The 27,851-nt window shown below is 41.9% G+C and overlaps 2 protein-coding genes across 3 annotated transcripts in view; one reads left to right on the top strand and one right to left on the bottom strand.

The window, feature by feature from the left end:
- Nucleotides 1–270: 270 nt before the first annotated feature.
- LOC121637657 (polymeric immunoglobulin receptor-like) overlaps nt 271–27,851 on the bottom strand; it is a 93,109-nt gene continuing 65,528 nt past the window's right edge. Inside the window, exons 6-9 of one of the 2 annotated variants that reach the window (XM_041981845.1) lie at nt 20,983–21,051; nt 1,445–1,546; nt 1,309–1,364; nt 271–399 (exon numbers count right to left, since the gene is read on the bottom strand). In XM_041981845.1, the coding sequence (XP_041837779.1) occupies nt 280–399; nt 1,309–1,364; nt 1,445–1,546; nt 20,983–21,051 (347 nt within the window). In that variant the 3' untranslated portion in view covers nt 271–279. Of the gene's footprint in view, nt 400–1,308; nt 1,365–1,444; nt 1,547–20,982; nt 21,052–26,275; nt 27,183–27,851 lie in introns of those variants that run through there. The other variant, XM_041981849.1, reaches the window with a different exon arrangement.
- On the top strand, nt 6,185–7,523 carry LOC121637663. The gene is made up of 3 exons (XM_041981862.1): nt 6,185–6,396; nt 6,650–6,889; nt 7,113–7,523. Exons 1-3 carry the CDS (start codon nt 6,217–6,219, stop codon nt 7,401–7,403), a joined length of 711 nt encoding a protein of 236 aa, XP_041837796.1. The 5' UTR covers nt 6,185–6,216; the 3' UTR covers nt 7,404–7,523.

The raw sequence follows: 27,851 nt of genomic DNA, 5'->3' as shown, positions 1-27,851 counted from the left end.
GAAGTGTGATATACTCATCCCAAACTCCTCTTTTCTCTCTTTCTCTGACAAAATTATATAAACCTGCAGTTTGCATCGTATTCCTCATTTTGCTATTGCAAATTAACAATAAAAGCTATTGCAAGTGAGAAGATAACATTTAAAGGTAAATGTATTCTAAAAATATGATATTAATACATGAAGTCAAAGACAAAGTTTTCAGGAAGATGCAGCTGATGTTTCACACATGAATACAATCTGTGTGTTTGTGCAGGTTCTTCTTCATTTATTGGTTTTACTCTAGGATTCATTGTTGTAGATTTGCTCTGATGAGACGTTTTCATAGTCTGGTTGGTCCTCATCGGTATCATCAGAATGGTAACGCTTCATATTTACAACACCATCAGGATTTTCATAAATCTTAAAAAGAAAGAACACAGAACAGGAAAACTTCACTCACTAATCACCAACATAAGCTAGAATGAAATGGTTGTCTGGAAAATCTGCTCACAAATTTAGTCGGAAAAGTACATCTACATTAATTCAGTCAGTTTGTTTTACTTAGCGAGGCAATTATCTTTTATAAACTAGTTTAGATTAATACTGTTATAAATTGGACTAATATGAATTGTTTTTAACAATGAATCGGCTTGAATTGATTATTTTGTGAAGTGCATTGAGAAAACTTTATTGTTAATTGCTAATTACAAATAAAGCTAAAGTGTACTGAATTTATTTTCCACACAGAGCTTAAAAATAGCCCAACAATTAATCTGTATGTGAGTCTGTAATGATTCATCATCCAAAATAAATAAATAAAAAAATAAAAAAGGAGAAATTCTCTGATGTTAATTCTCTTTATGACCATCTAGATAGGATTGTTTTAGGTAACAGCCCTACAGCCACACTAAAAGTCCTGAGAGGCCAATCATGTATGAAGCTGCACCTTAAACTGGATGAAAATATACAACAGCATGTTCTTTACAAGGATGTTTTTGACAATCTATTCAGAAATGTTAGAGTTATACTGATCAAAGCAACTTAAAAGTGAGAAACAACATTCAAGCAAGAATGAGAAACTTGTGTTAACAGGAAGTTTTATTGATCTAAAGAAAGAAAACAGGAAGTTAGTGCAAGAGTGGGGTTAAGCTTTTAGGTCAAGAGATTTAGTTTGTCTTCAAAGAGCGTCTTGATTGCAGACAAAGTCCCACTCTTTTTTAAAAACTATTTAAATACATCTATACACTCTTACTTAATATCAAACTTAGTCTACACACATAAACACACACACACATTTCTAAGTAAAGCGTTGGACTTCAGTTTACTTACATCCTCTGAATCCACCACTCCCTGTGTGTCCACAGTCTTTGGTTTGCTTCTGTCGCCTGGAAAAAACAGACTATCAGAACATGTGTGCAAGTTTCTGTCTTTCTTTACAGGAGTGCTTATAAAAACCATCGCCTACCTCTGTCTTTGGAACATTTGCGCTTATAAACTATGACCAGCACAGATGCCATGATTAGCAGCAGCACCACAGAAACAGGGAGAACCACATAGAGACCGGCATCTAAAACACAATTTAAAATAACACAGAATACAGATTAAAACCAGAGATCACCTCCTCACACATGTTCAAAGCACTTCACTGTTTGTGTTTCAGTAGGGGCTGAAGCTACTTGATGCAGCCAGCTTGGTGTTGAGTCTTGGTGCACCACTTTGCTGCACATCGCCCAGCTCTCTCTCTGTCCTATCAGACCATTGTGAAATAAAGGTCATTAGTGCCAGAACTGCAGTAATTCTTGTGGATGAGAGTTAGTTAATCAAAAAAAAAAAAAAAAAAAAAAAAAAAAACAGCCCAATTGACTTGACTTATCTACAATGGATACCATTAGCTCCAAAATCTAATAAGGAAACAGTACTTTAATAGCATGAAACACAACAGTACAACATTGTCATGTTTCACTATTGCAAACTGACAGAGTTCACACTTTTAATGCTGTCTTCATATATCTTTACTTCCTATGCAAAATATAACTTTTAACTCTAAACCTTTATTTAAAATGCAAAAAAATGAACAAAAGAAGTGACCTGGCATTGTTGTTTTTCTGTTTGTAGGGACTCTATATTTACTAATCCAATGTACACTTATATGCATGCACACACACTTTTACCTTCAAAGAGTTTTCCTGGAACATGCGATGAATTGATTGAGAAAGCTTCCACAGTGATGGTTTCCTGCTGATACTCTGTCAGAGGAAAGAGAAAAGATATATATATATATATATTATATATGGTCCCTGGTGGACAGCCAGGCGCGATCACCGGGTTGGAAGATGGGGGCCTTTGAGAGATGACGATCTGCTTGGATCGTCTGATGCCGTATAGCCCTGTTCAGTTGTACATGCATGGCCTCCCAGACACGTTCAGCCCAGCGAAACCAGTCTTCCACAGCCTGAACCCTTGCCCCATCTGGAATCCACGGGCTCAACGGTGGTTGATGCCCTAGCACACATTGAAAGGGTGTCAGGCCCGTCGAGGCGTTCTTGAGGGAGTTCTGGGAGTACTCCACCCATGGCAGGAACCGGAACTAGTAGTGCTGGTTCCAGGAACAGTGGGACCGCAGCATCCTTCCCAGCTCCTGATTTATCCTCTCGACTTGCCCGTTGGACCCAGGGTGTGAACCAGATGTTAGGCTCACGGCAACCCCCAGGCTGCAGAAGAAGGACCTCCACACCCGGGAGATGAACTGCGGTCCCTGGTCCGACACGATGTCCTCCGGCAGACCAAAGTTCCGGAAGACCTGGCTAAACAAGGCTTCAGCGACCAGGAGAAAGGGATGAATTTACAAAACTTTGAGAATCGATCTACTACTACCAGGATCACCGTAAATCCCTCAGAGACTGGCAGGTCCGTCAGGAAATCCATGGCTATGTGGGACCACGGCCTCTGTGGGACAGGCAACGTCGTGAGCTTTCCCGCTGGAGGCTGACGAGGGGATTTGGTAGTCGCACAGACCGAGCAGGAGCGAACGTACTGAAGGACATCCTTAGCCAGGCGGGGCCACCTGGGCGAGCAGAAGTACGCTTAGCTCATGGATGGCCAAAGGAAGCTGGCGTGTGTGCCCACCTGATCACTCTATCCCGGATGCTCTGAGGAACGAACTTGTGGGACGGACACTCCGGGGCGCAGGAGACCTCCTTAACTCCCGGTCGATGTCGGCATCCAGGTCCCAGAAGGTGGGGTTAATAAAGACGGAGCCAGGCAGGATGGGCGTTGGTTCCGGGGCTACTGCACTTTGACCATCTCTGCGTGATAATGCATCTGCCTTTGTGTTATGGCTTCCGGGTCTGTATCTGCCCACCTTGTCTGACGGGGATTCATTTGGCACACCTGAGCGTTGTGAGAGAACAGCCCCCACACCAGAGTCACTAGCGTCCACCTCCACCACAAAGGCCAGATTGGGGTCAAGAAGACGCAGGACAGGCGCAGTGGTGAAGCGATGTTTCAGGTCTTCAAAACCCTCCTCAGCTGCCTGCGTCCACGCCAAGGTTCTGAGTTTGCCCTTGAGCATGGCAGTGAGAGGGGCTGCCACAATTCTGAAGCCACGAATGAAGTGACGGTAGAGGTTGGCGAACCTGAGGAACCGCTGGAGGTCCTTCACGGACCGAGGAAGTGGCCAGGACGTGACTGCATTGACCTTTGCCTTGTCCATTCTGACGTAACCCAGAAAGGAAACGGTGGGTTGATGAAATTCACATTTTTCCGCCTTCACATACCAGCAGCCGCTCCAGTATCTGTCGAACTTGCCGGACGTGTTGGGAGCTGGTCTGGGAGTAGACGAGAATGTCGTCAGTGTACGCGATGACAAATGTTACGTCCCCAGGGACGTAAGATGGCTGGTGATCATTGCCAACAGCTGGGGCTCGTTGGATATGCAAAGGCCGGGTCCTGATTCCTCCTTGGACTGGCTGATTTCGGTGCCTCCCACTCTCCCTCCCGCAGATTGGCGCTACATCCAACCAATCACTGTGCAGCTTAGGGAAGTCCTGGAGATAAAGCCCAGCTGCATGGATCATTCGGGAGGGAGAGGCAAGACTGTGTGGCTTGTCTCCCCTCACATTCGGAGGGAGAGGCAAGACTGTGTGGCCTGTCTCCCCTCACATTTGGAGGGAGAGGCTGGGCCTTGTGGGCTGCCTCCTCTCACCTTTGGAGGGTAAAGCTAGACTGCGTGTGCTGATTCCCCTCACCTCAGACCAGTGGCGGCTGGCCAATAGAGGGCGCTAGGGCGCCGCCCCACCACTCACCACTCACCACAAAAAAAAAAAAAAAAAAAAAAAAAAAATTAAATAAAATACTTCGAAATATATGTATATCTTTTTAAGATGAGCAAGATAAATAATATATAATTAGCGAGTAAATTTGTTGTGTTCATCTACGTTGTTTAAAGTTACTGATTGGTCACGTGTTTCCTCCCCCGGGCGCAAAAATCTTTACTCATAGACTCTCGCTGTAAGTTGTACATGCGCAGTTGCTTCTCTTCAATGCAAGAGATAGGAGCTTCTCGGGGCGCAGCTCTCCTGTGCCCAAAGCTGAATTTGCATATCCCTGCCCGGACTAAGCTGCGGGATGACGTCACTATCGTCCGTGACAAGGTGCGCCAGAGTGAGTTGGAGAAGAAGAAGAAATGGCTAACGACAAATTGAGTAATTCAGTAAAATCACTTATAACAAAACCATTTGAGAGGAGGACATTTCAAGAGAAGCTTGAAGTAAAACAGCTTGGGCCTGATCAGCCAGATATTGCCATCAATCAGCAGTCCAAAGACAGAGGGAGACAGTACACCCGGTCATTTTCCAGGACCTGGTTTAGCAAGAAGGCTTGGCTAACTGCATGTAGCGACGCTAATGCTTTATTCTGCTTTCCTTGCCTCCTTTTTCAAACACCCGGATAAGACCCAGCATGGATTCAGACAGGTATGACTGATTTAAAGCACTTTTCAGAAAAAGCAAAGAAGCACGAACAAACTGGGATCCACATGCAAAATGCACTGCGACTAGCCATGTTTGGGAAAATTAACATTTCTGCTCAGCTTGATGAAGGCTACAGGATAGGGATCCGTAAGCATAATGAGGAGGTTGACAAAAACAGGAACATACTGCCTAAAATAATAGACTGTGTCAAGTTTTGTGGTGCATTTGAGCTAGCCCTGCGTGGACATGATGAAAGTGAAAGCTCAGAAAATCCTAGCATTTTTAGAGGACTGGTGGACTTTGTAGCATCACTAGATGCAGTTCTACATGAGCACCTGCAGACAGCTACTGTATTTAAGGGAACGTCCAAGACTGTACAGAATGAACTCCTTGACTGCATGCTCTCAGTTTTGAGAGAGTGCATCATTGAAGAAGTCAGGAGTGCAGACTTTGTCTCCATTCAGGCTGATGAAACAATGGATATCTCAACTCAGCATCAGCTGGTTCTTGTGATCCGTTACATTGACAAAGCCCATTATGTGCAAGAGAGGTTTTTTGAGTTCATACCTCTCCACAGTGCCACAGCTGACTCCATTGCCACAGCACTTCTGGATAGGTTGAGCTCCATTCTCCCTGATGACCAGAAGAGCAAGCTCATTTCCCAGGCAAGTGTCATGAGAGGAGCCACAAGTGGTGTGCAGAAGAAGGTACAAGATGTGTATGTGAATGCATACTATGTTCACTGCTACGCTCACCAACTCAATCTCATTATGCAGCAGGTCACATCTCATATCCCAAAGGTTAGTCAGTTCTTCTCTGACCTGGCTGGATTTTCTAGCTTTTTCTCAAAATTTCCCAAGAGAGCCTGTGTGCTTGATAAAGTGGTGGCACACAGACTCCCAAGAGCAAGCACAGTAAGATGGAACTTCCATATTCGGGCTGTGAGCACTGTGTTTGAGCACAAAGATGACCTAATCCAGTGTTTTGAGACCATCAGGGACTCAGGAGAGTTTGATTCCACTACTGTAAGAGAAGCTGGGGGGTTTGTGAGACTACTGGAGGATCACACTTTCAGCTTCTTCCTGAAACTGTTCCATCACATCATGCCTCATGTGGACATTCTGTACAGCCAGCTCCAGAAACGGACCATCAACTCAGTCTTTGTCCAGAGAATCATGCAGCAGTTCACAGACAACATACAAAGTATCAGGTAAATTAATACGTATTTTGTGCTGTTAATATTTCTGATATTGTGTTAGCCTCTGTCATGCTTGAACTTGACATTTCTTGTTGTTTTACCTGGAAACTAAAGCTCAACTTTTCTCTTCTGGTTCTGTTCAGAGATTCCTTCCCTACTTTCTGTGGAGAACATAGTGGCAGTGTATCTGAGCCGGCCAAGAAACGCTGCACACTAGGCCCAGGTGATCTTCAGAGGGTAGCTACAGAGGTGAGATAGAAGCTAAATGTGTGGTGTTGGTCTTTTACAATGTTTTTAATCATAGTGGTGTATTGTGTAGAAAAGTGGGGAAGACATCTTAGAATAGGCCATGTATAATTAAATCTACTTTTATGGAGGTGCTATGTTAATTTGCATTGTCCCTTAAATTAAATGAACACATAATTAAAAAAATAATTTGTTTGAATAAAACTGACTTAACTTCATCTCCATATTGTATTAAATTGGTGAATTAATTTTTTAGGTTTGTGACACCATCTTGGACCATGCAAAAGAGAGGTTCTCCTTCACCAAACATCTGATCAGTGCTACACTGCTACAAGCAGACAGATTACAACAGTACAACAGCCAGTTCCCTGAAGCAGCACTGAATACCACCATGGAGGCTTACCCTCTTCTGAACAAAGGAAAGTTGAAAACTGAACTGGCCCTCATCTACAGCAATGATGAGTTCAAGAGCTGCACTGGTGCTGTGGCTCTATACCAGGGGTGCCCATGTTCGGTCCTCGAGATCTACCATCCTGCAACTTTTAGATGCAACCCTTCTCCAACACACCTGAATCAAATGACTGACTCGTTACCAGGCCTCTGCAAAGCTGATTGACATGCAGATGACATCCGATTTAAGTGTGTTGGAGAAGGGTTGCATCTAAAAGTTGCAGGATGGTAGATCTCGAGGACCGAACTTGGGCACCCCTGCTCTATACCACCTTTTCATGAGGAACAATCTTCAGGACATCTTCTCAGAGACTGTGGCTCTGCTGAAGATCATCATCACAACTCCTATGACTACAGCTGAATCTGAACGGTGCTTCTCAACACTGAAGAGAATCAAGACCTTCCTCAGGAACACAATGGCACAGGATCGTCTCAATGCATTGGCCATGCCCTCTATGGAAAAGAAACTTGTCAAAACAATCCCTGACTTTAACCATAGAGTCATTGAGAAATTTGCTTCTCTCAAGGATAGAAGGGCAAAATTCATGTACCAAAAGTAAAGCACTACATGTCACTGTAATGTTGCTTTTGTTGTTTTCAGTTATTTAAATACAGTGATACTATATTAGATTATTTGCATGCTTTTTTTGAATATATGTATGTTTTGGAGTTTGGTATAGCCCCCCCCCTAGAGAAAACTACACCAGCCGCCACTGCCTCAGACCATCTGGGCAGACGTATGGTGGTGTTGCTGGTTGTGTGCCAGCTGTGCTAATAGGTAGCCTTTTGTTTGCTGGACTATTTGAGTGTGTGTAGCAGGATGGATCCTGCCGGGTTGTTGTCCCTAGTCGGGGACGGTAAAATAGTCCCTGAAGGTTTGGCTTACCTCCGTGATCCGTGGCTCCATGGTTGGGTCGTAACACAAATTTACCCAGCATATCCCGTAAGATGTCATTGATCATGCTCTGAAACACTGAGGGAGCATTACTCAAAACCTGCGTGGGTGCTGAAGGCGGTCTTCCATTCATCCCCCTCTCTACCCTCAGGTGCCGGCCAGGAGATCGATGGCACAATCCCATGAGCGATGCGGTGGCAATGCATGGCTCTGGTCTTGCTGAACACTGCTGCCAGGTCCTGATAGGCCCTCAGAATAGAAGGATCTACTGCCGATGAGCCCCCATTGTTAGCTCAATGGGGCCAATAAAGTGGGTAACCGAGCACCCGCTGATGGGTTTTCTGCCGATGGCACGGACAGCGATGGGAGTGGGAAGAGGGTGGATAGGAAATAAAGTTGCCGAGCCAACTCAGGAGAGGCAAGGTTGCCGGCGGCCCCCGAGTGAACTAGGGCTGGGACAGAGAAGCTCAAATTACCAGCACGTACCCTTACTGGCACAACAAGCTGTTCTGAGCTGTAAGTGGGAGGTGTAACACTTTTATCCCCTTTGTCCCTAGAAACATGGGGACAGCCAAGCAGGAGGTGACTTCCCTCCCCACAGTGCATGCACAGGCCCTGCTCTCTCCGGCGCCACTGTTCCGCTGCTGACAACTGCATCGGTTCCTCGTCAGTGTCATATCGGGCTGGAGAACAGATCGAAGGACCGTGCCTCTCTCTGTGGAGATTATCCAGCCTGATCGCCAGAGAAATCAGAGCGTCCAGTGACAGGGTGTCATCACAACACTAGGCTAACTCCGTCTTTATCTTGCTCCGGAGCCCCTGCCGGAAGGCGGAGATTAGGGCCGGCTCGTTCCACCCGCTCACAGCTGCCACTGTCCGGAAATCCAGCGCAAACTCCGCGACTATGCGGGCTAAGTCTCTCACCCCCCTCTCTGCCTTCTGGAGGATGATCGAAAACAGCATGGAAGAGTGTTACAAAACGTGTGTAAATAGTAAGATTGTCACCTCCTCGACTCCAGACTGCTGTAGCCCATTCACATGCTCGTCCACCAAGGAGAGATATAACAGTGGCAATCCTCTCGCCGTCCTGAAGCTCCAGGTGGCAGGAGAAAAAGAGGTTGCACTGGAGAAGAAACCCAACCCAATGACTCCCTGTGACAAACCTCTGGGAGCCTTACCGCAGAGGTGACGGACCGACTGGCAGGTGCTGTGGCAACCCCCACGGAGGGCTGAGATGGAGTCACAGGTACTTGTGGTGGAGGCAGCTGAGGATGTGGTTGTATCTGCAGGTGTCAGCCATCATAGTCTCCTGTCTAGCCACCCATTGTTCCAGGGCCGTGGCGACCGCAGTAAGTTGGGTGAGGATCGTGGAGGGATCTGGAGTTGTTGCAGAGGAGGGTCCCTCGTCAGGGGAAGAACCTGCTGTGTCCATGGTAGGTGTGGTATTATGTCAGGCGAATCCAGAGAGGAGCCGGACACAAGCGCAGGTAGAACAAAGGACCTTTTAATAAAGCCTCTGAAGTACAATAATAACTGTTCTGAGTTACAAGCAGGAGTAAGAATACCACACAACGTAGAAGTCTGTGCAGCGAGCTTATGAAGGCAGGCAACCAGGTGCAGGGTGATTGTGATAGGAAGCAGGTGTTTTCAAGATGTCTGAAGCAGAGGGTTTCTGGGTATTGTAGTGTTGAGACCAGTGATCAGTACTCCAGAGATGCGGAGCGCAACCGAGACAGGCATGACAATATATATATATATATATATATATATATATATATATATACTGTGTGCACAATTATTAGGCAAGAGAGTATTTTAAGTTTTATGCATATTTTCCAACTCCAAACTGTATAAACTTAAATACTTATTGGATTTAAACATGATGTGATGTGTATTTGTCGGGGGAGGGTGTGACCTAAGGAGAACAACACCCTATATTAAGCTGTACATAATTATTAGGCAGTTTGTTTCCTTTGGCAAAACTGTTCAAAAAAGAGATTTTTAACTCTGAAAGATCAAAAATTGTAAAAAGTCTTTTAGATGGATGGAGCACTCTTGAAAATGCCAAAATATTGGGGCGTGATCACTGAACCATCAAATGTTTTGTTGCAAATAGTCAACAGTGTTGCAAGAAACATGTTGAGAAAAAAAGATGAATTATTAAATGCAAAAGATTTGAAAAAAAATCAAACATGTAGCTACAAGGAACCCATTATCTTCCAGCCCTGTCATAATCCAGAACTGCAACGTACCCAGAGCGTCCAGAAGTACAAGGTGTATATATCACATTGATATATATATATATATATATATACATATATGTTTTGCAGGAACGTGGTTGATTCCTGTGATTCATTTTGTGCTGCCTCTCTGGGTGCTCATAGGAATTATCTTTAATTTTTCAGATTGGTCCTGTAGGGGAGCGCTGCCATTTTGTTTTTCTTGTGGGTCCTTTTTTTTCTTCTGTTTATGTTGAAGTTAGGGTAGTTACAAAGTAGGTTTATTATTATTTTGCTTCTAAATAAGTTGTAAGTTGTTCTTTTCATTTTTAGGTAGAGGGATTTTGTTGGCCTTGGCTCTCCCTGACACTACTGGCCCTTCTGTATTTTAGCGGTCACACAGTATATTGTCTCCTCACTGGCATCTTCTGGAATTGTGTTACTCCCTTCTTCCCCTAGGGGTAACTATATAACTTTATATATATATATATATATATATATATATATATATATATACATATAAACACACACACACACACACACAGTGGGGCAAAAAGAAGGCCCGTAATTTTCATCATAGGTATACCTCAACTATGAAATACTATAAAATCCAGAAAATCATACTGTCTGAATTTTAAATAATTTATTTGCAAATTACGGTGGAAAATAAGTATTTGGCCAATAACAAAAGTTCATCTCAATACTTTGTTATATACCCTTCGTTGACAGCGATAGACGTCAAACATTTTCTGTAAGTCTTCACAAGGTTGTCACACACTGTTGCTGGGATTTTGGCCCATTCCTCCATGCAGCTGTCCTCTAGAGCAGTGATGTTTTGGGGCTGTTGCTGGGCAACATGGACCTTTAACTCCCTCCAAAGATTTTCTCTGGGTTTGAGATCTGGAGACTTGCTAGGCCACTCCAGGACCTTAAGATGCTTCTTGCGAAGCCACTCCTTTGTTGTCCGTTGCTTCGTTGGCAGTGTGTTTGGGATCATTGTAATGCTGAAAGACCCAGCCACGTTTCATTTTCAATGCCGTTGCTGATTAAAGGAGGTTTTAACTAAAAATCTCACGATACATGGCCCAATCCATTCTTTCCTTTACGTGGATTAGTCGTCCTGGTCCCTTTGCAGAAAAACAGCCCCAAAGCATGATGTTTCTGTGGCACACCTAAAAAAAGGGGTACCACGTTTAATTTATTTATTTACATTAATTCTATGTTTTTTTTTTGGAAAAGTGAGGGGCGGAACACTTGTCTTCTCTTTTGTTGCTCTGGGAACGGTAAAGGGGGCGGTATTTTTACCCAGACTCAATTTTGGAGAGAAACGAGATGCAACGTTGCCTCACTTCTCTTCTTTCACCTGCTGATACCAGGTGAGTAAACGCCCTCTACAGCACATATTATTTGGTTAAGAAACCGGACTTTGTATTCGTGAGTTCGGTGCATATTACATGTTGTTTGTATCCCTTTAGTGTCGAGTAGAGTAACTTTTGGGGCGTTTGTTGAGTAGCCGCCATGTTGCACTTTGTGCATGGTGCGTCACATGAGGGAGAGAGGGAGAGAGGGGTTAGGTGCATTTTGAAGACTCCTGTGCACATGTGTTTTAACAGCCAGAGTTTACATGCACTCTTGAATGCACTAATGAAAAATAAGCACCTTATTTGTATTTTGTACTGAAGTTTATTTTGTTAATTTGTTAGTTCTGAACCTGCTGACTTGTAGATGTTTTCAAATTTCACAAACACATCCAATACTGCACATTTCAGTGGTCTGTACGTTTTACATAAGCTTTATTTGAATTGTTTAGCTATATATAAAGGGAAAATACCAATTTCTTGGGAATGATACATTTTATTTGAATGTTTTGGAGCAGTAACAATCTGCGGTATAAAATTGTGTAACTTTATGTACAAGGCCTGTTAATGTGAACACATGGTTATGCAGATGTGCTCATCACAAGGACAGAAGTGACCAAGGGGAATGCTTGTCATGATTGAGTGTATGTTAGTAAAGATGGTCAAAAGGACTCATAAGGACTGATTATGGAACTGGTTAAGACGAATTTAAAGCAAACTGAAACGACAAATGCAGATATGATTGTGATGTGTGATGTTAAATAAAACGCAATTTTGGAGAGAAACGAGATGCAACAATGTCTCATTTCTCTTCTTTCACCTGCTGATAACAGGTAACATCTTTGTTACGCCGTCATCACTCCTGAGACCCGTAACATTTCCACCCTCATGCTTCACAGTAGGTATGGTGTTTTTTGGATGCAACTCTGCATTCTTTCTCCTCCAAACACGACAGGTTGAGTTTTTACTGAAAAGTTCTATTTTGGTTTCATCTGACCATATGACATTCTCCAGTCCTCTTCTGAATCATCCAAATGTTCTCTAGCAAACTTCAGACGGGCCTGGACATGTACTGGCTTAAGCAGGGGGACATGTCTGGCACTGCAGGATTTGAGTCCCTGGCGGCATAGTGTGTTAGTTTGGTGCCAGCTCTCTGCAGGTCATTCACTAGGTCCTTCCTGTGTGGTTCTGTGATTTTTGCTCACCGTCCTTGTGATCATTTTGACCCCACGAGGTGAGATCTTGCTTGGAGCCCCAGATCGAGGGAGATTATCAGTGGTCTTGTATGTCTTCCATTTTCTAATAATTGCTCCCACAGTTGATTTTTTCACAACAAGCTGCTTACCTATTGCAGATTCAGTCTTCCCAGCCTGGTGCAGGTCTACAATTTTGTTTCTGGTGTCCTTTGACAACTCTTTGGTCTTGGCCATAGTGGAGTTTGAAGTCTGACTGAGGTTGTGGACAGGTGTCTTTTATACTGATAACGAGTTCAAACAGGTACCATTAATACAGGTGACAAGTCCGTAGGGACAAAGGGAGGGGGTAGGGGGAAGGGGGGCGGCGGGGGTCCTGGAGGCCAGTGGGGGGGGGATTAAGGTTCATGGGGGGTGGAGTCTCCTACCTTCTCCTTCCCGCTCTCTCCCCTGCCGCCGGGGGCCCGACCAGGATATGTGTGTGCACCTGGGGCTCTCTGGTCCCCTGGTGTGGTGGCATGGGCTGATGGGGGTGGGTGAGCATCTGGGGTGCTGATGCGTTGGACGCTTGGCCAGGCCTTTGCCCTTCTGCCCTCGGGTGGTCCTGGGGAGACGGGGGTGCCTACAGCAGCCAGCTGAGGAGAGATCTCTCTCCCGGTTGTGCCCCTTCCCGTGCCCCTCTCCTCCCCCGACACCCCACATCATACAGACCACACATAATGCACTGTGGGGCGGGTGGAGGCAGTGGGTTTGGCTGAGGGGTTCCCATTGCGGGATCCCTCGGTGGACCCCTGTGACTGCCTGCCCCACTAGATTTTAATCACAACCTAGACATCAATATACATTTAGGGCCTTGGGGGGACGGGCACATGGGCTGTGGGTGGGTGGACAGGAGCCACCGATGTAGCCCTTCCTCCATCCACTTTCTTTGTGACCTCTCTCCCCCCAATTTTATTTACATGTCAGACATTACCACATTTAACAGTACTGCACTACACACATTACACACACACTCACACACATTGAGGGAGCCCTGAGGGGGTCCTGCTACCTGGCAGCAGTAGGATCCACCACCATCTCATGGCTCCTTCCAGTTTTTAATTGCATTATAAATAGCCCACACTCATGCACACTCAACTCAGGCGGGGGGACAGGGGGTTGGGGGTCTTCCTGCGCCCTTGTGTCCTGGTACGTGCTAGCGGTTGCAGGGGGTGGAGGTTTGGTACCTGCCTGGAGTCCTGTGTGGGGTGCTGCTAGGGGGACTGGTGAGACCTCAGAGAGAATGCATGTGGTGTGGGTGTGTGTATGTGGAGATGGTCAGGTCTAGGGCATGCCTTACCCTAGCCTCTCTGGGCTGCCCCTGGTGGGGGAAGGGCCAATGGGTGTTGGGTGAGTGAGTGGGTAAGGTAAGGGTTGGTGTAAAGAGGGGTTTTGGGGGCTCTGTCGGGGGTTCCGTCGGGTTCATTGGCGGGGGTCCTTAGATCTGTGGGGTGCCGGACCTCTGTGCGGGTTAGGGTTATATATATGTATATATATATATATATATATATATATATATATATATAGGAGAGCTTCTGGTCAGGACATATTCCGGACATGTCCCACGGGAAGGAGGCCCCGTGGAAGACCCAGGACACGTTGGATGGACTACAACTCTCAGCTGGCCTCGGAATGCCTCGGGATCCTCCCGGATGACCTGGTGAATGTGGCCAGGGAGAGGGAAGTTTGGGTTTCCTGCCCCTGTGACTCTACTCCGTATAATCGTCAGAAAAGAGATGGATGTATGGTGTATATTATATATGTATATACATATATATATATATATATATATATATATATTCTGTTGATTTTACCTACTGACAGATAAATCTTAGCAGATGGTGATGGTGTTGTAACCCCTTCAGTTCTGGTGCTCATGGTGGTCAGCTGTGGACTGTCTGTGAGAGAAAAATATTCTTAGAACACACAACTTCCTTTAAAGTGATGGAAGTTTAAAATAAATATTCATGTTTGTTTTTTCATAATCTGCTTACCTACTGACAGATAAATCTTGGTGTAGGTTCCAACACTCCACTGTGCATCTGATCCACACCAGTACGTCCCAGCATCACCTGCTTCCAGGTCCTTGATTGTGACCAAGAAAGACTGGGAGGGAACATCATCCTGCAGCGTGAACCTGCTTCCACTTGTCACCATATCTGTGCAGCTGTTGCGTTTGTCTCCTTTGCAGAGGAACTTCCTGTTTTTCTGGTCTTGTGGTGGATAAGGACACTGCAGAGTAACTGCATGTCCCACAATGCCTCTCATGTTCTTTGACTTCACACAGCACCATTCTGTTGGACAGAGTAAATAAATCAAATAACTAAATCATAACATGTTGACTTCAGGCCGTCGGATGAGTTCACAGTTTCATAGTCCTATATTATATTCCTACCTATAAAATAAAACAGTTTTTGTCATTCTTAAGAAACATTTATTCATCTGGTTCTTTTCTCTTACAATGTGTTGCATTAAAAATGGTCAAATAAATTTATGTGGTGTATCTGTGTGTCTTACTTTCAACTTCCAGCTCAACAACAGTAAAAACATCCAGTCCTGTGTTTCTATGGACACCACAAAGGTACAACCCAGAATCTTCTAGAGTCAGACTGGCAATGTTCACTGTGAATCTTGACGTCTTGTCATCGGTGAGTTTGAACCGTCTGTTCTGGGTGTTGTTTGAGGTGATTACTGCCTGCTGCAGACACGTGGAGGGCTGCTTTCCTCTGCAGAGGTACTTCAGGTTGTTCTTATCCTGAGACTCATACGGACAGCTGATGGACACTGAGGCTTCCTCATGACTTTGGATTTTATTCACGTCATCACAGCAGATGTCTGTCATCAAGTTTTATAAAAGAGAAATATTATTCATAGTATTATAGTATTAAATTTGATTTTACCTTCTGATGAAAACATTTGTTGGCACTGTTTTGACCATTAAACCACATTTTCAGGATTTAATAAAGATCCATCTTGTACAGCTAAACTCACAAACAGCAGCAGTTTTTTATTTAATGATTTTTTTTAAGTAAAAATCAGAAGAGAAAAAAAGAGAAGAAGAATCTACTGCAGTTTTATTTTCAGCTTATTGACTCCTTTAAAAAATAGTTTTCTTGATGAAAATGTTTGATTTAAATTATGGAAACACAAACTTTATTTACATACCTTGTCTTACGTCCAGTTTTACTTCAGTGTAGATGTCTTTTATAATACCAGTCCTGCTCACAGCACACCAGTATTTTCCAGCATCCACAGCACTCAGATCAGAGATGGTCACGGTGAAGATTCTTGTCTTTCTGTCTTCATAGATGAAGTATTTGGTTTTATTTGTTTGTATTGTCGTAATCAGAATATCACTGTGACCACAGTCATCCTTACACAGATACTTCTCATAATCCTCATAACCGTCACCATAGCCACAGGGAATCTTAACATCTCTGCCCTCATATCCAAAGACATGGATCACACCTGCTGCACTGCTCACACAACTCAGAGAAGCTGGAAAGAGAAAAAAATTATTTAGCTCGTATATGTTTTAAGTTTGAGTGTCAAAAGGTTTTCTGAAAGAGCTTTTGAATAAACATAGTTAAATTTATTATTGTCATTAATTAATTTTTTTTTAGAGATTAAATAAGATGGGAACGTTCAAACTTACTGCAGAGGAACAGAAGGCTTTTTAAAGTCCACATCTTCATGTTTCTAAGACAAACAACTAAGTGAAGTCCTGTAGCTGCAGCTTGAATCTGATGTGTGAAACATTCTGAGGAACAGTTTACTGAGAAAACTGGGTTGGGACATTTAACACCATTGTCATACAGCAGTTCAAGTCACAAGTGTTAGGGTGTGATGCAAACTGCAATATGTGAAAAACTTGTAGTGGTAGTTTAGTTTAGCTATTTGACTGGCTGTATGGTCTGAGAGTTGGCAATGATAAAAGTTAAGAAGACATGACACAACATGCTTGTTTTAGGGGCCTTACGTACCATTTATGATACTGCTGCTGCTGTTTGTTTCATCTGAGTGAGCCAAATTTTAACTTCCTTTATTATCATCATGTTTATTGTTCTGTTTATACCCTAAAAGTTTGGCAACTCTATCCAGTCTGAGTCTTCTAATATGCTACCTGGAGGAATCATCTGATAACCCCTGTAATACACTAGCAGGCAACCAAGATTTCATCACAGTCAGAAAATATAAAAGATTTGGTTTGACAAACTCAGAAACTGAGGTAAAATTTCTCTATAAGCTCCTGTAACATAAATATGTAAATGTGCTCATTGATTTGTCTTGTTTCTTTGGATGTGTGAAAATCCAGAAGATGCAGCTCCCTCAAAGCAGCAGATCAGCAGCTGCAAAGATAAAGCAGCTTTGTACCAAAGCCTCACAGTAACAGAAGACATTTACGCTTTCTTTCCAACAGTAAAAATACAAACTGTACAGTTTTTACATTTTGCTTTGTGTCATGTTAATACAACAGGTTCTTGCCATGGTACAAGTGTCCTTGAGCAGCTGTATCCCATTAATAAACCAACTTCATACTCCAACAGTGGTGGAATCTCCTCTGCTATTGCTGTGAGATGATTCCAGCGTTGTGCCGTTTTACAGGTAGTGTGTGTACAGTTTACTGGTATGCTATTCTTGGTATAGCAGGGAGGGAGCTCAATGAATCTGATGGAGTTGTTGCCTCTCACCCTGAGACCTGAGACTCATTCACTGTCAGTTAATGTATCCTTTCCAATCATGGTAGTTAACGTCAGTCTTACTGGATGAGCCTTTACTTACAAGCTATGACTGACTTCCTGATCGATAAAAACTGTGTCACTTTGGGTGTCAAGCAAAGCTTTTCCATACCTGGATTTCTTCCAGAAGACACCCACACTGGAACAATAATGGAGGTGATGTCTGATGATTTCTCATTCTCCAAGGTGAGTGACAGTGTGGTAGCAGTCTCATCTGTTATGCTTTAGCTTGAGACCGGTTTGACCTTGACAAAGTTGTTGTCATGGCAGGTTGGATTTCTTCCTTTACAGGTGTTACAGGAGTGCCTGTGATGACAGCGTTTGACGCTGTGGCCTGCATTCACACATCCAAAGCACAGTTTATGTTCTTTCACATATTTTCTCCTTTCATCAAGAGCCTTTCTTTGAATTGAGAACAACTGTGCAATTGATGTTTATTACCATTACAGAACATGCATGGTGGTTTTAAGCCTCCTTTTAACTGCACCTTATTTTCTGTTTCTGCAATTGTTTGTGTGTGAAGAACATTGGACTAAGTTTTCTTCTCCTTAAAATGATGTTTTTCTGCAGTGTAATCAGAATGTAGTGCATGGAGAGAGGTTATGGGGTTACATGCAATTTCTGCCTCTAAAAGCATGAAGTCAACAAAGTCTCTGAAGTTCGGAAAGTCATGTTTGTCTTTCATTACCTGAGTGACTTGGCGGTTCCATCGTGATGCAGCCCAGTCTGGTAGCTTCTGAACTGGTTTCTGGTTTTCCTCACAGTCATTCAGGATTTCAAGCCCTTTAACATGAAGCATGGCTTCTTGACATGAATGCAAAAAATCAGCAAAAGACCTGAATCCCTCTGCATCTCTAGACTGGACTTTTGGCCAGGAAGAAAGTTTCTCTCTGAATGTGCTTTGTATAACAAACGGCTGACCATATCTGTGGTTAAGCCGGTTCCATGCATCCCTGTAGGCTTCATCATCATTTCTGTAAAATATCCCATCAAGTATCTTGCGTGCTGGACCTCCTACATATCTCTTCAGATAATATAGCTTGTCTGCTGATGAAATGTTTTTCTTGTCTATAAGTGATATGAACTATGCATTCCACTCAATAAGCTGGATTGGATCCCCCTTAAATACAGATGACTCTGGCATTCTCTGGAATTCAACCATTTTTTCAGTGAGTTTCCTTTGAAGTGCAGATCTGCAAAACTCCTCATCTTCGCCTGTCTGACAGTCATTTTCATCAGGTTGATTTTCAGATGTTTCCATTTTGAGAGTAGAAGTAACTTTCTTAGACCATCAGAACAAATCCATGCAGCCTTTATTTCTTTCAATCAGGAGCTGGTGGAACCAGTGAGGTAAGCTCTTCTATAGCATCCCGGGCTGAATGATAGTCGCCCGCACTGATGTTTGCACAATTTTATTGAAGAAAATCTTCGCAGTGAGCCATAAACAGTGCGAACATACCGTAAAAGCTATAGAAATAATAAAAAAAAAAAAACATCATATAATTGCTCTTAACACATAAGGAAATTCTGACAGTAATATAAGACACAACCAAAGCTTAGCTTAGCCATAATTTCTTAAAATAAAACAACTTCCTTTGTGACAGTGTATGAGACTTATAAAGATTAGAAAACTTGTTAAACTCGGTCATTACTGAAGGTCTTTTACACTCCCACCAAATCAAAAGTGATTAAATTGATTGAAATAAAGCACGAATGATTTCTAAACTTGAAATGGCCTTCACTTAAGGTCTACATTATGCTGTCAGTCATTCAGATAAGCAAACCTGTGTAAATGTCCATAAATAAAATAACATGAAAAAAGGATATGGGTTTTATTTTGAGTCAGTGTCACACACCATCTTACTGTGGTAAATATGCAAATATCTTCAATGTGTATGTAGATTATATTCCTGAATAAATACACAATTTGAAGTCTCTTCAACATCAACATAAAATGAGGCCCACAGTGTGTCTTATAATAAATGCAGAAGTTACTGCTGTTTCAATAATACTGTTTGTTTATACATGTTTAAATTTAAGTTCCAACTATTCACACCTGCCTGACACTTCCGCATATTCTTAGAAGAAAAGGAGATGTATGAGACAGTGTTTGATTCAAACTCTCTTCAGGTCTAATTATCATAGATCTGTGCAGCTGTGATGAAGTTGAGGTAGATGGCATCATCATTCAAGTTGCTCTGTGGATGGACAGAGCTCATGTCTACTACTTCATGCATTTCATAAACCTAAAAAAAAATTAATAAATAAAATATAAATACAATAAAACACACAATAAATAACAATGTAGACATCTAAATATGTTTTGTACCTGCAGCCTTGTTTACTTACATCATTGACCCTCATTTCTGCCCCTGAATCAGCAGTGTTCATACCGACTCCACCGACTGAAACAATAAAACAAACTTAAGTGATTTCTTTTGTGTTGATGTGTCTGTGTGGACGCAATTTCTCTAAAAATTTACCTTGTAACCTTTTCATGTTGTTTTTAAAAACCATTACAAGGGCAAATGTTACGATGAAAAGCAGAGTCAGAACTGCAGGTAGAATGTAAAATAAAATCCCATCTGAAAAGAAGAAAAACCAGAACACAGTAAATACACACAGCACACTTTCAGAAACACACACATGCATGCATAATGCTAGCATGTGTTTTTGTATTTCAAGTGTGACGCATAAGAAGTGACACCAAACAATCTGCCTGATCTCCAGGGACTGATCTAAGTGTGGCACAGGATGGCAACTGTACCCCTATTTTATTGTACCCCTGGCTCTGGATTGGACAATGAGTAATAAGGAGCCTTTCTTAAGGACTGAGGGAGGATGTGTAGGGGGAAGGCAAGCAGCAGACCAAGCGGAGCAGAAGTGAAGGAGGACAGAACAGAGACAAAGCTGCAATATAGGCGGGACTGAAGGAGTCAGAGGAAGCTGCAGGGACTGCTGGCAGAGAACTGGAGAAGCTGCAGGATTGGCCTTCAGGAGACTACTGAACACCTTTTACCAGCTAAGTAAAGGAAAGTGGAAGAGCTTGTGGATGCCATAGGTGTGCAACCTCTTTCCTCCTCCTAGAAAATTGCACCAATTGAGTTATGCTTCCCCTCCCCAAACTGTGGCATGTTGAGGATATCCAGCCAACAGGGTGATGTAAACCCTGCTCTGTGTACTCTCCTCTTTTGAAAGTGGAAATCCTTTTTTGCTGGTATTTAGAAGAACCCTCACTCTATTGTGATATGAACAGCTGCAAATAGAAAGCAGAGCTGATTGCAGCAAGCAGCTGCTGAACAAACAGCAGATATTTTGGAGATCTACTCTCTCCTCCTCGTCCATTTGATTGTCCAGATTTAAGTGTATTTCGGTGATTTCTTGTTTGTGTGCTCAGGTTCAAATTGAAAAGACTTAACAAAAAACATTGAGCCAGTGTATTGCTAGATGGGGCTGAGACATCAGCAACCACCTGATGTCATTGCTCAACCTAACAATGATAGCATATGAGTCCAAATTTATAAACATTAAACAGTATTTTTAAGATCACATTGTTATAACTTACTGAGACGAAAGGCCTTTGACGCAACCTTAATCTGTGTTCTAGTTTAACATTCAGGACTTAATGTCCGTTCTTCCATAAGGTAATGTAAACAGAGTAATGCAAATACACACAAACGTGCAAAATTATTTTACCGAGTACAGATGGTGATGGTGAAGTAACCCCTTCAGTACTGGTGCTGATGGTGGTCAGCTGTGGACTGTCTGTCAGAGAAAAAAAGCATTCCTAGAACACCCAACGTCCTTAAAAAATAACTTTTTTTTCTTATGTTTACTTTATTTTCATAATCTGCCTACCTACTGACAGATAAATCTTGGTGTAGTTTCCAACACTCCACTGTGCATCTGATCCACACCAGTACGTCCCAGCATCACCTGCTTCCAGATCCTTGATTGTGACCAAGAAAGCTCTGTTCACGTCATTGTGCAGTGTGAACCTGCTTTGGTTCATCATATCTGTGCAGCTGTTGTGTTTTTCTCCTTTGCAGAGGAACTTCCTGTTGTTCTGGTGTTGTGGTGGATAAGGACACTGCAGAGTAACTGCATGTCCCACAATGCCGCTCATGTTCTTTGACTTCACACAGCACCATTCTGTTAGACAAAAGAGATGTTTGATCAAAATGATTTATTTGTAGAATTTTCTTTAAGTATTGAAAGAAATAATGAACCCTTTCTGTGTAGAAGTTTTAATTCAACTTTGTGTTCATTTTGCTAATTTAATCATGACCTCTCACCTTTGACCTTTAGCTCAACAGCAGTAAAAACACCCAGCCCTGTGTTTCTATGGACACCACAAAGGTACAACCCAGAATCTTCTAGAGTCAGACTGGCAATGTTCACTGTGAATCTTGACGTCTTGTCATCAGTGAGTCTGAACTGTCTGTTCTGGGTGCTGTTTGAGGTGATTACTGCCTGCTGCAGACATGTGGAGGGCTGCTTTCCTCTGCAGAGGTACTTCAGGTTGTTTTTATCCTGAGACTCATACGGACAGCTGATGGACACTGAGGCTTCGTCATGACTTTGGATTTTATTCATTTCATCACAGCAGATGTCTGTCATCAAGTTTTATAAAAAGAGAAATATTATTCATAGTATTATAGTATTAAATTTGATTTTACCTTCTGATGAAAACATTTGTTGGCACTGTATTGACCATTAAACCACATTTTTAGTTTTTTTTTAAAACAGCTTTTGAATAAAAATAGTTTAATTTATTATTATTATTTGATTTTTTTAGAGATAAAATAAGATCAGAACATTCAAACTTAAAGTCCACATCTTCATGTTTCTAAGAAAAACAACTAAGTGAAGTCCTGCAGCTGCAGCTTGAATATGATGTGTGAAACATTTTGAGGAACAGTTTACTGAGAAAACTGGGTTGAAACTTTTAACATCATCATCATACAACAGTTCAACTTATAAGCGTTAGCCTGGGTCATACTTCTGCTTTTTGTTATAAGATGAATCAACTTAATCTCTTGGTAAAAAAAGAAAGAAAAAGAAAAAGAAATAAACAACAGTGCCTTCTTCATTTATAGAAAAAAAACCACCTGTGTGCTTTAGTGAAACAAACAGATAAAGAAAAGTCCAGAATAAAGTGTTGATATGATTCATATAAAGCAGGACTTCACTGAAACATCTGAGATACCAGGAAGATCAGCTTCATCAATCCCTCACATCAGATTCATTTAAGCAGTTTTTTTTTCTCTCTTCTCTTTTCTACTGGTCACATTCCTCCTTCACACAACACTCCAAAGAAAATCTGGAAAGAAAAAAGGAGAAAAAAGAAAAGAAAAAAATAATCAAACAAAGCAAAATATAAAACACATAAAGACAAGTGAACATCCCAGTTAAAACCTGTCAGCACATGATGTGTCCTGCAGGGAGGTGAACTTCACATGGATGAATCCACAGAACATGTGAGGTAAACCTGCTCCACTTCGTTATTCTCTCCTCAATTAAACCCTTTTGTTTAATCTAATAAACAGATATTTATTTGTGTTTCAAAGTTTTCTAATTATAATCTTTAATGCAAAAAATAAATTCCTCTCTCAGGTTTGAGAGCTCTTTTATTCCACCTAATAATTAAGATGTTTGAAATTACATGTTCATGCACACAGATGTATGTTGTATCATAAGATAAATACCTTGTACTCTGTAATTAGAGAGGGACTACACGTCTGCACTGTGGTTGCATTAAATTGAGTTTCATAACGTTTAAACATTACCTCAGACTTCCATGATGCTTTTCTAGCTGAAGACTGGTTGCTGTGGGGATGTCTGTCAAGAAGGGAGATGTTAAGGCCCAGTAGCTCCCTCTAGTGGAGAAAACAATTCCGGGAACAAAAACTTTTAGTTATGGCAGGACTTTGAAGGTGGTTGATTTCTGGTATACATCCATTACCAATTAATCAAAAGGGCAGTGTCGTCAATTCCGATATGATGCCGATACCTTTTGCCTGAAATTTGCCTACGACCAACAAGCTGAAGCTCTATCAGCAGCCTGAACGAGAAGTCACTCGGTTGAGGGAGCTGCTTCAATACTGGGAGTTCAGTGGCCCAAAGGTCGCCCAGGCTGGGATCAAGGTTAGGACGGGATGTAAGTGGAAAGCTTCCGAGGCTGTGAGCGTTGCAGATTCAAGACTACGGCAAAGGGTGCTGGTGGGCACAGTGGTACAGGGAAGAGCTGGTTGGGGTAGCGGTAGAACACCTCATGATGGTAGGGCACAGGGGAAGAGAGGAGGTCACTTATCCTTGAGGTGCTGCAAGCTGGAGTAGAGTAGAAGTGGGTCAGCCAGATGGTGGGAAGGGGGCAGCAGGGAGCCTGGACAAGCTGTGGAGCGCAAGGTCACATGGACCAAGCTGTGGAAAGCTGAACCCCCATCACATAAAATTTTTGATTCAGGCGGTCTACAACGTGCTGTCTAGCCCATCTAACCTCTTTACCTGGGAAGGGCCGACACACCAGCCTCCACCACAAAAGGGGAACCCTGGAGCACATCCTCAGCTGTTGTCCGAGAGCCCTGGGTGGAAGACACTACTGCTGGAGACATGACCAGGTCCTGAAGGCCATCGCGGATGCTATCTGCAGTGGGATCAGCCACAGCAAGAGCCTTTGCCCAGTTAGGAACACCATCACGTTCGTCAGAGCTGGAGAGAAGCCTGCAGTGGCTGCCTGAGATACCTCTCCTGGCCTGTTGGTGATGGAGTGTGATTGGGAGCTGAAAGTTGACCTGGGCAAGCAGCTGGAGTTCCCAGAAGCGGTTGCCAAGACAACATCAAGGCCAAACATTGTCCTCACCTCAGCAGCAACCAAGCAGGTAATTCTCTTGTAGCTCACTGTGCCGTGGGAGGACCAGATGCAGGAAGGCCATGAGAGAAAGAGGGAAAAATACTCAGAGCTAGTGGAGGAGTGCTGGGACAATGGTTGGCGTGCAAGATACCAACCCATCGAACTGGGATGCCGAGGATTTTTGGACCAATCCCTCTGCAGGGCCTACAAGATGCTGGGCATCGCAGGAGTTAGTCAGCGAAGGGCCATCAAGTTGGCCAAAGTGGTTGTGGTTCAAAAGGGTTGTGGATCAAGAGGGGAGAGATGTGGCCTAGTAGGGTAGCGCTACCTGGACACAAGCTGGGGCCTGACCAACCCTGGCTGGGTCCCCTGGGGGAAGGGGTCTAACTGTTGAAAAACCCAAAACCCCCTGTGATCCCGGGATACATCACAGATGATGTGTCCAGGGGAAACATAAAGTGTATCTTTTCCTTTATTATTTATTATTTATTAATTTCCTTTATTATCATGTTTACACCCTACAAGTTTGGTAACGCTATCCAGTCTGATTCTTCTAATATGCTACCTAGGGGAATCATCTGATAACCCCTGTAATACACTAGCACGTAAGCAAGCAAGATTTCATCACAGTCAGAAAATATAAAAGATTTGGTTTGATAAACTCAGAAATTGAGGTAAAATTCCTCTATAAGCTCATGTAACATAAATATGTAAAATGTGCTCATTGATTTCTTCTTGTTTCTTTAAATGTGTGAAAATCCAGAAGATGCAGCTCCCTCAAAGCAGCAGATCAGCAGCTGCAAAGATAAAGCAGCTTTGTACCAAAGCCTCACAGTAACAGAAGACATTTACTCTTTCTTTCCAACAGTAAAAATACAAACTGTCCAGTTTTTACATTTTGCTTTTATCTTAAATATGTCGTCATGTTAATACAACAGGTTCTCACCTTGAATATCTTGTGGAGAACAGCTAAACCAACACAGCACTCATAAGATGTATAGCTCTACATTTAAAAAATAGCCAGATGGATGGATTAAATTTGAGTGAAATTTAAGATAAAATATTGTTTTAAACTAGACTGTTATACTAATAAAACTGTTACTTAAAGAAATGGTTTAAAATTTTGGATGTGCAGCTTCAGAATAATACAGAAGACAAGCCAAAGCAGAGAAATGACGAGTCACAGCAGGTTCACACTGCACATCGTTTCTTCTGCTCCTTCTTGGTAACAATCTCAGAGCTGGAAGCAGGAGATGCCGGGACGTACTGGTCTGGATCAGACTTGAACCAGAGTTTTGGAAACTACACCAAGGTTCATCTGTCACTTTGGTGTTGTGTGTAGAAACAGGCAGAAACCTGACGTGGAACTTGAAATTGAAAATGTTGTGGATGCAGTTTGTGTCAAAGATCGTCAATGAACTACATTTTGCAACCATTTGATAAAATGATGTTAAACTATGTGTCAAGAGTTTTCTGTAAAATGAAACAACTTGAGCTCCAAAATGGTCACATGTGAAACCAAACAGCTGGAGATGATTTGTCGTTTAATTTCCTCTCATATATACCTTGTCATTTGGTGTGCTCTCTCGTCTGTCTCATTAGTGTTGTGAAAGAAAAGAAATCTTTATAAATCTGTAGTAAATATAAATAATAATAACAAGAAGTATGTATTTGATATGCTGCAGCGTTAACAGTGTGTAATGTATTCAGTGTAACAGCCAAGCAGCACCAGCAGAGGTCTCAGTGTGACACATGAAGCAGAGGAGTGGTTATGATTAGTAGATTAAATGTTAAGTGTCATTCAGTTCAAGTGAGATTCACACTATTTCAACTGGTTTGATTGGTCTAAAATGCAATACTAATAACTGTTGTGTGATTATTTTATTCTTTTGGAGATTGCTAAAATTCATTATCATACTCTGGTTTAATCAGACAAAATCTTACTGGAAAAGGTTTCAAGATCTATCATTGAAGTAAAAGTAACATAAAACAATATGATGAAGACACTGATACAATATACAATTCTGTTTTTCTTTTTTTTTTTTTTTAAGTCTTGAATAAAAGACGTTCACCTTCAATACCAAAAAGTTGGGATACTGTGGAAATTAAAAGCGGAAATGAAAAGAAATGTAATGATTTATAAACCACTGTTTTATTGATAGCAAAAATAAAGAAAACATAAAATGTTAAAAGTCAGACATTTTACAATTTCTTGAAAAGCAATAGTTCATCTTGAATTTGATTGAAGCAATGAATTAAAAAAGGCAGGACCAAGGGCAACTATATACTGTCATAGTAGATTATACTAAAAAGACACAGTTGGAGGAACATGATCCAGAAATTTAGACGGATTGCCAACAGGTCAGAAACATGATCAGGTATAATAATAAAGAGCACCTTAGAGATGTTTGTAACTCAGAAAGTAAACTAAAGGTGTCTATTCCTAAAAGTAGGATTGAGGAGGAAAAACGTTTATTGGAGGGTCCTAAAGTGAGGATACAAATATGAGATTAAATTAAATAAAAAAAGAAAATATTTAATTAATCCCAGAGATAAACTTCAATGTTCTACTTTTCTTTAAACAATAACAAAACCTGTACCATTTGCAGAAGTCTTTCTAGCATCTGTATGTGAAAGAAGTGTGATATACTCATCCCAAACTCCTCTTTTCTCTCTTTCTCTGACAAAATTAATTGTATAAACCTGCAGTTTGCATCGTATTCCTCATTTTGCTATTGCAAATTAACAATAAAAGTTATTGCAAGTGAGAAGCAAACATTTAAAGGTAAATGTATTCTAAAAATATGATATTAATACATGAAGTCAAAGACAAACAAAGTTTTCAGGAAGATGCAGCTGATGTTTCACACATGAATACAATCTGTGTGTTTGTGCAGGTTCTTCTTCATTTATTGGTTTTACTCTAGGATTCATTGTTGTAGATTTGCTCTGATGAGACGTCTTTATAGTCTGGTTGGTCCTCATCGGTATCATCAGGATGGTAACGCTTCATTTTTACAACAGCATCATGATTTTCATAAAGCTTAAAAAGAAAGAACACAGAACAGGAAAACTTCACTCACTAATCACCAACATAAGCTAGAATGAAATGGTTGTCTGGAAAATCTGCTCACAAATTTAGTCGAAAAAGTACGTCTACATTAATTCAGTCAGTTTGTTTTACTTAGCGAGGCAATTATCTTTTATAAACTAGTTTGCATTAACACTGTTATAAATTGGACTGATATGAAATTGTTTTTAACAATGAATCGGCTTGAATTGATTATTTGTGAAGTGCATTGAGAAAACTTTATTGTTAATTGCTACTTACAAATAAAGCTAAACTGTATTGAATTAATATTCCACACAGAGCTTAAAAATAGCCCAACAATTAATCTGTATGTGAGTCTGTAATGATTCATCATCTTAAATAAATAAAAAAATAAAAAAGGAGAAATTCTCTGATGTTAATTCTCTTTATGACTATTTATATTGGATTGTTTTAGGTAACAGCCCTACAGCCACACTAAAAGTCCTGAGAGGCCAATCATGTATGAAGCTGCACCTTAAACTGGATGGAAATATACAACAGCATGTTCTTTACAAGGATGTTTTTGACAATCTATTCAGAAATGTTAGAGTTATACTGATCAAAGCAACTCAAAAGTAAGAAACAACATTCAAGCAAGAATGAGAAACTGGTGTGAACAGG

The sequence above is a fragment of the Melanotaenia boesemani genome, chromosome 4 (genome assembly GCF_017639745.1).
Source record: "Melanotaenia boesemani isolate fMelBoe1 chromosome 4, fMelBoe1.pri, whole genome shotgun sequence".
In the NCBI taxonomy this organism is placed as follows: domain Eukaryota; kingdom Metazoa; phylum Chordata; class Actinopteri; order Atheriniformes; family Melanotaeniidae; genus Melanotaenia; species Melanotaenia boesemani.
Note: the sequence above shows the minus strand (reverse complement) of the source record. Positions and strands in the feature narration are given on the sequence as shown.